The following is a 12,910-nucleotide window of genomic DNA, read 5'->3' on the forward strand; positions in this document are numbered from 1 at the left end:
TACAAAAAATGTTGCCTTCTCATCGCGGTGTTCTTAGTTTTTGTGCGTAGAGGGCAAAGAGAAGGTTGAATTTTTCGGTAGTTTGTTTAAGTGTACATTTAACCATTTCTTATATTTTTGCTCATACAAAATGCGACATCACGACGCCTACATCCATTTAGGTATAAATGTGTGTAGATCGGCAATGCCCAAGCCCTATACACTCGGTGCACATTTATTTTTTGTAAAAGTACTTATGTACTATGTAGATGTACATAGTTTTAGGCTGTGTGTTCTAGTATATACTCACACAGCTTTCCACGCGAAACTATACGAAATAGATGCAAAAACATTTTTGTCTACTTCGCTTCTAATTTTTTCATTGCGTATGCACAAGCACAAAGCAACAACATTTTCGTATGCTTTGTGGGAACATATTGCCGCCAGTTACCTTCAGCGTAAATTTCTTTGTTGTCCTGCATTTTATAGCAATGTTCGGGTGTCCGTTTCATTGTTACACAAATTTTCGGGTTAGCTGCGGGTGGCCGAGTGTGGTGTTCGCTTGTGCTCAATTTATAGCGAGGGTGATCGAACAGACTCGTTCGTAACCAAAGCAGCTGTCGGGTATGCATCTCGATCGAACACATAGTAGCCGAGTGTGGCGTTCGCTTGTGCTTGATTTTTAGTGAGTGTGATCAAAAGGGCTCGATCATACTCAAAGCTGTTCTCTGGTATGTACACATATTATTAATTGTGATTTGAAGCCTAATTGTTTGTGTTTATTTCATTTATTTTTTTCACCACTGTATATATAAGTTATTATTTTGGTCCCGCGACGAATATTCGCCTCTTAGCTCTGTCCTTTATGTTGCAGGTTTCAAAATATCCATTTTTCGTTTCGCCTACATTGTATGTCCTCTACCATGTGACCCAGCGTATTTGCCTAACATTTAAACAGTAGTGTGCACGAAGAAATGCAAAAGTTGCATAAAGCCAATTAAATTAAGAAATCTGATGCAGAAACGACAACGACGATTCTTGTTTTTGCTGTACGAACTTCGTCGAAGTTCCCACTTTATGTTTGCTTAATGCCTTTGCATACAGCAAAGAGCGGCGAGAGGGGCTTGTGCGGCGAAACCAAGTAGTGGCAGCATGAATCAGCAAACTTTCTACGCCATTATTGTTGTTGTGATGAGTCGCACTTTATAGTAGTTTAATGTATGGAGTGTGCGCACATTTGAGTGTCGTTGTGGCAATTGGCATTTTTATGCAATAAACATTGAGCCACGGCTTATTTAACATAAATCGCAGTGCTACCAAAATACGTGGCCAATGCCACAGCTCACAGCTTGCAGCTGCCTTTCTGCACTTGCAGCTACATATGTAGGTGCTGATATGCTGCAGGCGACCAAGCAACGTAGGCACCCGAATGGCTAGCGAGACAGGAGTACCAAACTCCTACAGCAAGGGTATGTTTGTTTGTGTGTGTATCTATGTGGTTGCATGAGGAAAATCCCGCAGTTGCAAATGTTGCAAGTGCAAAGTGGCAGCAGCAAGTTAGCATATTTGTGAATTTTATTTGTTAAAAAAAATATTTTCATTCAGTAAAATGTATTGTACAGGTAGCAAATAGGTACACAGACCGGCTGACTGACTGAACAGACGAGGTATCGCAGCCGCAACACCGTACACATTTACTTGGTGTCATTTAAGTGTAGTGATGTGTGTGTGTGCGCTCTAAGCTAAGAGACGACAAACAACGACCTTAAGGCTTAGCCCAAGATACACACATACATACATACATATGTATGTAGATCGACTGGAGTGACACTACTGCCGCTGCTCTGTGGTAAATCACGACCGAAATGCCAGGAAACTGCCAGAGGTACGCTGCTAATAAAGTTTGCACCATTTCAGGAAAGTGTTTCAACACCAGCCTCCAAGCAGCAACCAAATGAATGGCGTAGCAACATTAAATCGGAAAACAATTCACACCTTCGATATGCCACTTTTGAACAGGGCGCTGGTTGCACGCCTCATCGCGTCGCCCCCTCTCGCCCGTTGAGTTGGCCAATTGGCCGTTGGCAGCTCGTGGATGGCTGGTTGATGAGGTGGCTACTTGGCGTACACGATGCGACCGACCGACCACATAAGCCAAAACAACTAAACAAGCAAGCTAACCGCAAGCCATCAGCGCCGCTGCATCTTAGGTCGGTCGGTCGGTCGGTCGGTCGGTTGAGGATATGCTCCGCCAGCGCAATGCGAGATTCGAGAAAACTGCAAACAGCAAACAGTAGCTGCCTTACTTGATTTGGTTTGTTGTCATTTCGTTAACTATTGTACACTTTACCATAGTCTGCTGTTTGGGTTCGTTGGTTGCTCCTGCTGCTGTTGCTGCTGCCACTGTTGCTGGAGTTGCTGCTGATTTTCACAAAGCGATATCGCGTACACAAAATGTTAATGAGCAATTTGAGATGGTGCGAAGCGATTTCATTATTTTCGTTTTTTTTCTTTTTATTTCCTTAATTTTTTTTACAATACTCAAACTCAACTGAGATTTTTTTTCTTCGCTGCTTCCCTTGGCTGACCAAATAAACTGCCATCCTTCAGTGTGGTGTCTTATGCCTCAACTTGAACTGTATTTGTGTGTCTGTTTTTTTTTTAAGACAAACGAGCCTTGAGCTCTGCATTTGGCCGCAATGCTGACGCGCTTTTAATGAGAGCGCAAACAATTTTAATTGGAATTCGGCAAATTAATTATTTCCTGCCAAAAATGTGTGAACGACAGCGCTGGTGGGTGAAATTTAGCATGGAACTGAAATATTTATTATTGACAATGTTTGAGTATTGGAATATGTAGTTTAAAATTCAGTTAAAAGTTGGTGTGACATAGGATAATAGGGGTTTTATTTTAACATTTTGAGCAGAATATGAATCCAGTCCTTTGCTGACGTACTAACAAGCTTTCCACTAAATAAGTTGTCAATCTCAAACTCGTTCGGGACTTTAGATTCTCGCAATGCTTGTGGACGGAAAGCTTTTAGTACCCTTGGAACTAATACTGCCTCCTTGTAATCAGACAGGGGCACGTCCAAGGGACTGTCCTGTCTACTGTATACTCGAAACTTCGCCTTCTTTGTAATACTTGGCGAATGAATGTTTGCTGATTAAAATGTATTTTGATCATATTCGAGTCATCTCCTGTCAAATTTGGTTTTGATTCATAACGGTTTTAGCGCTGAGTCCTTTTTCGTTTTCCGATTTGTCTAAAAACCAGTTGCATTCCTCAAATTTTCTGAATAAAACCTCTAAAACTGTCAAAAAGCAAAAGAAGCCAGAGAATCGAGTACGGGAACGCTTTGTGGTAAGTTGCTGTAAATTCTTACAACTTCTTGCGAGTTAGGGAACGCAGTTATCAATATTGACAGAAATTCGTTCCAAAATATATCATACTTCTATCCGGTGCCCTATTTGAAGCCATTATTGAGAGTAATCTGCAAGTGCTCTGCGATCGAATGCAGTCCGAACTGAGTACGTAGATGACAAACCTTTGAAAGCGGAGCTGCGGCTGTTCACAGCAAAAAGGATGATCTCAACTGTTCGGCTAGCCACATTTTTGGACACTGAGCTCAAAGTGGTAGATAGCGTAAAATAGCGGCCATATCGTGTCGCGAGTGGAGAAGGCAACCACAATCCTGTGCAGAGCAAAAAAAATTTCGGTAGGTCTTGGGAATTTAGTTCAGCTATCGCGATAAAAAAGGCACATCGACGGACGCGATGAAGATCTTAACTCTACCCCACTCCTCCCAACAAGTACAAATGTATGTCCTTGAGGCACAACATGTCGTTCAATGTGATGCTCGAAGCTTACCTCACTCTCAGTGCTGTGACAAGGGAGTTTGGTGGAAAGGTTTTCATTAGCAGCCTGCCACTGAATAGGAAGCGAGGCGTTGACATCCATCCTGAGGTTCTGCAAACGGGTTTAGGGCACTATCCGTTACCGAACAGTGGGGTTTGCATCTCTTCGGACTTGAAAATTGCGTGCGATATTCGAAAAAGTTGGGACACTGCCTGAAGCTTGGTTTGGTGAAGCTTTTTTTACAGATTCCGTAACCTTTTTATGGTTTTTTGACTACATACCTCCATCGAGAAGCATGCAGTTTTCTTAAGTGTTAGATGCGTAATATCGGGATAGTACTCGCAATATTTTTTAAGTTCAATAATAACTAGTTAATTAAACAAATATTAATAAATATTATTTATATGTATGTGTGTAGTTACCTCTCAAATTCTCCTCTATACCACGATCAACAAGCGAAGTACTACTACTGCTTGGCAATGTATCATAAAACTGTCACCTGCCCACCGCGTATAATTGTGGCCGCCTACAAATATATTTACGGGTACTTAAAGTGCAAACCCTCCAAAAAAAGAAGGGTGACCAAAAGCATTCAGCATGCGACTTGAATAAATTAAAGTGGCTAATGATTAATTACCATTGCCATTTTACCACTTTTGTGGCAAATAAGTTTGCGGCACCACTACTTACATACATATGTATATAACATACATACATACATACGACTAGTAGCAATGGTAATAAAGCTGAGTAGAGTGGCGTCGTAGGACGCAGACGTCCATTAAGGGCAGCAGGCGGCTGTTAGCCAAGCGAAGTTAAGTTGCAGGCCAGCAATTTGATTAAAACATAAAAATGCACATAAAAGCAGCATATTTTTTAAGTATTACAACAACAATAAATTGTAGCAGCGTAAAACAAAGCAAAACCAAGGAGAGAGAGAGAGAGAGAGAAAGCTTAAAATGAAATACATACATATCTGCTCGTAAATGAAATTAAAAAAATATTAATTGTGATTAAGTAAAAAACAGAGGACGCCAAAAAAAAAGTGAACAACAAAAAGCCATTAAGTTTGCAGCGCAAAATGCCATCAAAAATGTCGGCAGACCAAAATGCAGGAGGGCACATGGGCGTACATATGTAACTACACACGAGTATTTAACGCAAGTGCAAGGGGGAGCTGCATGTTTCCTTACACTTCTGCTTCCTATAACTTTTTTGCCACAACTTTTGTTAAGCAGCAACTCCAACCACTAATAGAATGCAAAGGACATGTGACGATAAGATCAAGGATCAGTTGCAACCAAGTACCTACTAAGATTTTGCAAGCATAATTTTATAATTTATAAAGTGCACATGTAAGTTTTGTAAGTATATGTATGTATTTTCGCAAATTGCTTTTCATTAATGTCATTCAACATTTTGCGCTCCACCTAAACTTGTAATGAACTTCCAAGAAATTGCACTTTAATTAAACGACAACAATTAGTGTACGAAATTTGACATTCATCCGTCAAAAGGGTACAAGTATACAAAGAAAAATGTCACATATCATTTGGGTACTAGCCAACATTTGTCAGCTGCACCATTCGGTGAAAAGTGCTCCCAGTGCGCCTTCGGACGACGAAACTCGTTTTTCAGATCGCCCTCATACTTGCCCTTAAGGCAGCATGCATATGTATGTATGTATGTAGGTACCAGAAAGAAAATGTTCGCCGTACACCACTGAGTATATTTTTGCAAGACAATTTGGAAAAAAAAATTTTAGTCGCAAGTAGGGGTCGCCTTTTAACATTTTTTGCAATATCTTCGCCATTTGAAGTTGGATCTTAAAGAGAGTCGCATTGATAGAAACCGGTGAGGTCCTACCCAATACTGACGGAGCTGCTGGTGTTACCAAAGTATACTTTTTTTTCATTTTTCATAGTGTTACGGCGTATTATTATCGGTACCTTCGAAATTACATAAGTCTTTCTGAATTAGATAGTCTTTTTGCGTGTATTCTTAACTAATATTGTTTGGGTTTCTAGTAAAAATTTTACTTTTAAATCAATTAATTTTTATTTTTTCATGAAAATCGGGTCTTTCATTACACGGACTGAGTGGTTTTTCCCTTAAAAAAACTAATTTGTGATTCGAGTAGGTATTACGCAACAAAAAAAATAAAAAATAAAACTATTTCATCACATAAATGTTTCAAAAAAACTTAAATTACATAAGTTTTTCTATTTACTCAGTCTTTTGATGGATATTTTTAACTAATACTGTTAGTTTTTTAGGTAAAAATTAAATTTTAAAATAAAAAATGTTTGGCTTTTCATGCAAATTGCTAAAAATTCTTAAATACATTGATTTGATTGATTTGATTTGCAAAATAACTTACATTTGGTAATTCGCCATACAAAATTTTGAGGGCGAATTACATCATTTGTAAGTAATTAAGTCTGAAATATCTTGCGAATTACGAAGAAATCGTGGTCTTCCCTAATTTTTATCGGATATTTATCGAAATTAGCTGTTAAACGAAAACGAAAGAGTGAACCAAAACAAAGAAGCAAAGCAAAAGTTTAATAATTGGAAAAAAAAAAAATTTCATAATAATGAAAGCAACTAAAAAAATTTTAAAAAATTATTAGGCCGAAGAGGTTGCTGTACACTTCAAGAATGGTGGAATTGTGGTTGATGTTATTGTTGTAGCAGCAGTGCTCAACCCCCCCAGGTTCTGTCATGAATCATCGTGTCTTTATCCTCCGACTCCGCAAGCCTGAGGCCGAGAAAGCGGGCGGCGTCGATGACCGCGGTCCAGAGCGCTTCTGTTGTCAGGGTCGTAGGGTTGGAGGCGCATGTGAAGAGATGCTGGGTTATGTGAGTATCTTGCCTTGTGAGATGGTGGCACCGTTATTAACTCCTCGCCATCGTATTTCAATAGCTCATCTGGCAGGCTGTCAGTTCCAGCAGCTTTGTTGTTTTTCAATCGCTTTCAATTGCTCGTCATAGTCAGGCGGTGGAACATCGAACATTCATTGTCATCGACTGGGGGCTCTGGTTCGCTTTTTCCACTATTTTCAGTCGATGAAAAAGTGTTCGCTCCTTAATTTAAATTCATTTGGACGTCGATCGCTAGGTTGCCGTGTTTTTTCTTACAGAAACTTGCCCTTATCTTGAAACCTTTCGCAAATTCGATATGTTTTAATTCGAGTTGCAGTTTGTCATTTATATTTTATGACATAATTTTAATTTCAGTTCTACTAATATCTTTTATCGGCACTATTTAGCAATTTGACCCGGGTTTACATGACGTCGATCGGACGCACATACTTACTACATGGTAAATATGGATAAACTACCACAAATTCGCACTAACCTGTATTCTTACATACATACATACCTATCATATATGTATACACATACGTTATAATTAAAATGAGTAACCCTTCTGTTCAACGATCGCTCGCATTTATTAGCTAATTTTATGCACAGTTCGTTAATTTTTCTTATCTTAAAGTAAGCAAATGATGCGCATAAATATGATGGGACACATGAAAGCGGACATACATACATACATATGTACATATGTGCTATGTATGTAGGTATGTATTTTTGAATATTTGTGACCAACACATATGGGCAAATCTAAAAAAAACAGATAACCTTTGTGTTATTTAGCTTTATTTTCATTGTTGTAAACTACATATGTATGTATGTATATCAAGCTGGTTGCTTTTGGATATAATTCATAGACGTATACTTGAAGCCTCAAAAAAATTTTGAGTCAATTTCAAGGCGCATCCATATAAGGTGGCAACAATTTGTTTTGTTATTGCCTTTTGGTACATCAGGATGTCAAAACGAAAGAGAATAGAAGATAACTTTCGCCATTTCGTTTTGTTGACATCCTAAAGTTGCGCCATTTCGTTTTGGATGATATTCTGCTGAACTAGTGTAGGGACAAAAATATCGAACCAGCTGTTCTAGTAACACCAGCTTGTATAGATGCGCCTTGGTCAATTTTTTGCGTAAATTTTGAGTCATAGAAGTTTTAATTGAAAAAAAAAAAAAAATACTAAAAACAAATGAATTTTTTATGTAATTTTTAAGAGGTGAAAAATTAATTAAGTCATAACTTTTGAAGCACACCATATACTGATTTTATGTGCAGTTAGTAATTATGTGTACACTTCATATGTAGTAGATAACTTAGGTGTGCTTTAAATAATAACTTACCGGCAAGTAACTAAAAGTGTTTAACTCTACTTTTCACAATTTTCAAAATTTTCGTTTTGCCGCGTATATTTTTTAAGCTTCTCATTTTAAAAACTTTTTAAGTATATATGCAGTGCATTCTACAAACAATTACGAATAATTTTATACCTTAGTAAGAGGTGTGCTTTCAGAATAAACCAACTTTTATAGATAAAATATTCTGCGATCTTGAATTTTTATTCGAAAAACATCTTGATTGAAGGCAACATCGGCGTAGCCAGAATCAAATTTAGGGGGTGGCTCGATCAAAATGCTGCAAAAAAATGTTCACTAGAAGTGTGTAAAAACCCTGATTTACAAGTTTTAATGAGGATCTTTCTTGTAGATAGTGAGAATATTTCGAGCGCGGTATCAAATCAACTTTTTTTCGACAAAGGTTCTTTTAGTTGCCCTTTTACTTGATTGGAGCCTTCTAAATTCAATGGCTACCCAGTTTTGTCAGATTGGCTCGACTTATGGATAAATTCCTCAGTTTTGATGTTATTGTTCTAAAATTTTACACATGACATGAAATGAAATTTGAAGCACTTGATGAAAATGAATTACAAAATACAAACATAGTAGGTGTGCCCACAAATTAAAGAATTAAACTTCTTTTTTTGTAAGAGTCCTGTTTTTCAGATTTGCCCCATAAGTATTTACTGCGCGAAACAAAGGGAGGGGATAAATAATTCAAAAACTGCCATAATTAATATTGAAGCAAATGAACAGGTGCAAAAATCAACTTTAGCAAATGCTATCGCAATACTACTCGTATGTAACTAAAAATTGTACTATGGAAAAACATACTTATGTATGTATGTAGATAAATATTAAATTAACGTGTACTCCCCGACCTAGTTGTCTATTGTGCCAATAGCTCTTTTAAAACCTTGACCCTTTAGCAAGGAGATCTGTTGTGCCCCTCTCCTTAGGTTACTCTAGGGTTAGATGGCGTAAACTTCCACTTGAAAGGTGCTCGCATATTTCTCATAGGAACAAGGATCCTGGTTCTGGCTCCGCAAATTCCATCCCCTACTTCCCCTTCTGGCGTCTTCGAGCCGTCTGTGTACCAGTGCAGGGTGTCAGCCTGAAGGCGGAGACGCTGCATAACTCTTCACAAAGACTCTGGTTTTACCTATGCCATCTCTAGGCAACAGAGCTGGTGAGAGCGTGGAGCCGAGCTTCTTCGTATTCCTAGAAAATATTTGGCCTTGCCTTTTGCAAATCTTTTTCAGCATAGCTAAGTAGAGTTCCTTTTGCGATCTGCCCCATGGTTGTTGGACGGACCTTCAAAACCATCAGTGCGGCTAAATTAACTTAAGTTTCAGTGACAACTTTATAGGCTTATAATCTAGAAAAGCCTTATTAAATTTTAACAAATTTACGGTTTTAATATACATATACATATGTATGTATGTACATAAGTATGTATGTATGTATGTATTTACATATGTATGTACATTGGCGTTCACGCATAACTTACCACTATAATTTTTTTTTAATGAGATAGAATTTTGTTAATTAATAAAAAAAAAATAAATATATGTATGTAGCTCATATTATACAAAAATCTAAGAATAAGACTTTGTACAAAACTTAAAAAATTTTATCAAATTTTTATTAAATCTTCAAGCTTTTGAAAAAAAAATTTTTGGAAAATTTTCAGTATGTAGTTGTACTCCTAATTTAGTTTTAGCACAATGCAAGTTCGAAGTAGCTCAAAGTTCTGGGCATGAATCACGTAACTTTGAAACGATAGTCGTTCAAACGATACTGACAGAACGATGTCGTCAAAACACTGATTTATGCATTTGTGTTTGCTGATGTTGAGCATTTTCCCCTATACAAAAGGCATGCCTTATATTGAAAAAATTGCACAAGACCGTCATCAATAAAAAAATCTCAAAATCAACTGGAATTTTCGGCCACTTTGAACTTGCGCATTATTATACAAAAATTAGATTGGCTGAATACTGGAAATTTTCCTAAAAAAACTGTTTAAAAAATTTGACATTTTTATGGAAAAAAAATTTTTTTTTTTTAATTCTATAAAAAGTTTAAAAATTAAATTTACAAACATATGTATGTATGTATGCATATAGTTTTTCTATAGTATAAGCTATATTTAAAAACAAATTAATTTTTTTTATTCATTTACAAAATACTATCTCATCTAAAGAATTTTTTTTTTTGTCATTGAGAACTTTAAAGTTTTCTAAATTTTGTACAAAGTTTAAAACTTGTATTTAGATAATTTTTGATATAGTGCGAAATATATTTAAAATTTTAAATTCATAAACTGTTTTTAATGCACTTTTAGTGCATACATATATGTATGTATAAGTTGTTAGCCAGTAATTGTTTTTTAGTGTCTTAAAAATATTCGAACATAAGAGAGTAAATTTAATAGGCACAAATGTGATTTGTATGCATGTCACTTCGTTTGAACGGTCGAAACCGCAATTTGTAAATTCATGGCAGAAAATAAAAATATGTACATAATATATAGATATTATGTAGATTTTCGAACTCAGCGACTTATTTTACATAAGAATTTTAACAAAAATTCATAATCATAATGAAAATTCATAAAAATCCTGAAATTTTTAAATAACGATGTATGTTTGTATTCTACATATTTCCAGCCTTTCTCATGAATCAGCGCTGCGATAGTAAACTGGACGGTGTTATCAATGGCTCATCGCCACCATCCGATGCCGTTGGCGAACGCAGAACACAACTAGTATCCGCATTGCATTTACATTGGCGACGTGATATCCATGTGACAATCAGAAAGATCACAAAACAAATGAGCACATAAATAGCAACCGTGGCAAGAACCTGCAAAAAGATGATAGCACCAACCTTTTTCATAAAAAATTTCGTATTATTCTCTAGCGAAGAGAGCGTTTTACGCCAAGAGAACTTACTACCGCTAGGCCCTCCAAAATGCCTTTCAGCCAGTATGGCATGTATGTTTTCTCTGTTTTTACTATAGACTGTGTAGACTCTGCGCCGTCACCACCACCATAAGCTGTATCAAAAAATTTTGATTCCATTAAATTTTTAAATTCTTCATCAAAATCATCGACAGCGCGTTTAAAGTCAGCGTGTTGCTGTTGTTGTTTTCGTTGCTGATTTTGTTTTTGTTGCTGATATTTTTTATCGCATGTTTTTTGGTTGGTGTCGTCGCATGGAATGTTCACAACAAATTTTTTTTCACCATCATTCTGGGGGAAAAAAAACAGAATAAAAAATTATAGTTTAAAAAAAAAAAAACTTTGTATGCGACAACCACCGCACAGGCCCCGGCGAGATTCGAACTCACGATCTCCTGTTTACTAGACAGGCGCTTTAACCAACTAAGCCACGGCGCCCTTGAACGGTGCGTGTGTTAAAGTGCTTTACATATACATGCCTTATCAGCATGTAGGAAGTTCATTTATTTTAGTAGCAGGGTAACCAATGCAACTATTTGGTACTATTAATAGTACTTTTTTCGCAATACATTTTATTCGCTTATATGTATATATTTCCATACTTGCCTGTGTCTTTGCTTGCGCTATCTCTTCTTCATGTGCACTTTCATCTACGAAATCACCACTTTGTATCTTTTTCAAATCTTCAGCAGTAAAAAAATTTTCCGGTATAAAACATTCGTTGGTATAAAAGTTATAAATCATATTTGGTTTGTCACATGCTGGCACCTCGTCGCAATGTTGCGTAGTCTCATTGTAAAAACTGCGCTGTCCAAAGTAACGTTCTTCACAGTTGACAGGTGTGCAATTTTTCAAATATTCCTTGTCCCAATTTTTACAATCCTTATAGTCAGGTCCTAAAACGGTTTAGTATGAATTGTGATAAGTAAGCAATTGTGTAGTCTTTATTTTTTGTAATTACTTTTTAACTCACTTTTTCGCAGCGTATGTCCTTCGGGATCTAGCGTCGTAAAACGTGTATCGAAATGTATGGTATGCTTCTGATGCTCCTCAATGTTTCGAATATTTTTAGCGGTAACAATAATGGGACAGGATCCAACACGATTATATAGTGACTTTTGAACGTGAAAAAAAATTAAAAAAAAATCGAGGTAGAAACAATGGGCCGAATTTATAATCGAAATAAAGTCGACTCTAAAGTTAGTTGCTGCTCTTTTGGTAGATATTCGTAACCTTAATGTCGACTTTATTTTGACTATAAATATGCCCCATAAATTTTATAGAAAACAGTAAAAGCTTTGACGTCTTCGAGCTCTTCGAATTTATTTGAGTACCCTATCGTAATGTTGTTTATCTTACCACAGTAGGCCAGATCAATGATACGACTTCTGCTGCACCTGCATCAAGTAACCCGAAGTTACCGCCCACCACGCGCCCAGCCTGTTATATTTTTTTTATGTACATAAGTCATATCTTGTGTTTTTTTTTGTTATAATCAATTTCCGAATCAAAATTATGCCACATTCTTACATTTTTCATGGTTATGCACTCCGTTACATTTACGCTACACATCCCATCTGAACGTATGCGAAACTCCAATGCCTCTCGCTCTTTGCACGGTGCGTTAATAACGGTTAAATCTATGCCATAAGGAAACGATTATTGAACACCAGAAATGACGTAAGTAAATTGTTTGTGAAATACACGGCTAATCATAAAATATTAAGACTTAGTTTTTTTTTTAACTGAACTTACCGAATATAAGACCGATATCATTTGGCCTTGGTACGCGCACTATAACTTTATTAACGGTAATTTTCCCAAAGACAGTATTTATAGCAAAATATATTAAACTCCAAATATAAAACACATTCATATTGCTGAAAAAAAA

General features: G+C 36.6%; 1 protein-coding gene and 1 non-coding gene across 2 annotated transcripts; both read right to left on the reverse strand.

The window, feature by feature from the left end:
- Positions 1–10,706: 10,706 nt before the first annotated feature.
- LOC118736295 lies at positions 10,707–12,895 on the reverse strand. The gene is made up of 6 exons (XM_036466412.1): positions 12,775–12,895; positions 12,550–12,659; positions 12,379–12,459; positions 11,993–12,134; positions 11,622–11,915; positions 10,707–11,100 (listed from the first exon to the last, which is right to left on the reverse strand). The coding sequence occupies exons 1-6, from the start codon at positions 12,893–12,895 to the stop codon at positions 10,739–10,741; spliced, it is 1,110 nt and encodes a 369-aa protein (XP_036322305.1). The 3' UTR covers positions 10,707–10,738.
- Trnat-agu lies at positions 11,384–11,457 on the reverse strand. The gene has a single exon. It is a non-coding gene; the product is annotated as a tRNA-Thr (tRNA).
- Positions 12,896–12,910: the final 15 nt, after the last annotated feature.

This window comes from Rhagoletis pomonella, unplaced genomic scaffold (genome assembly GCF_013731165.1).
Source record: "Rhagoletis pomonella isolate Grant_MI unplaced genomic scaffold, Rhpom_1.0 Rhpom_scaffold_00001, whole genome shotgun sequence".
Lineage (NCBI taxonomy): Eukaryota > Metazoa > Arthropoda > Insecta > Diptera > Tephritidae > Rhagoletis > Rhagoletis pomonella.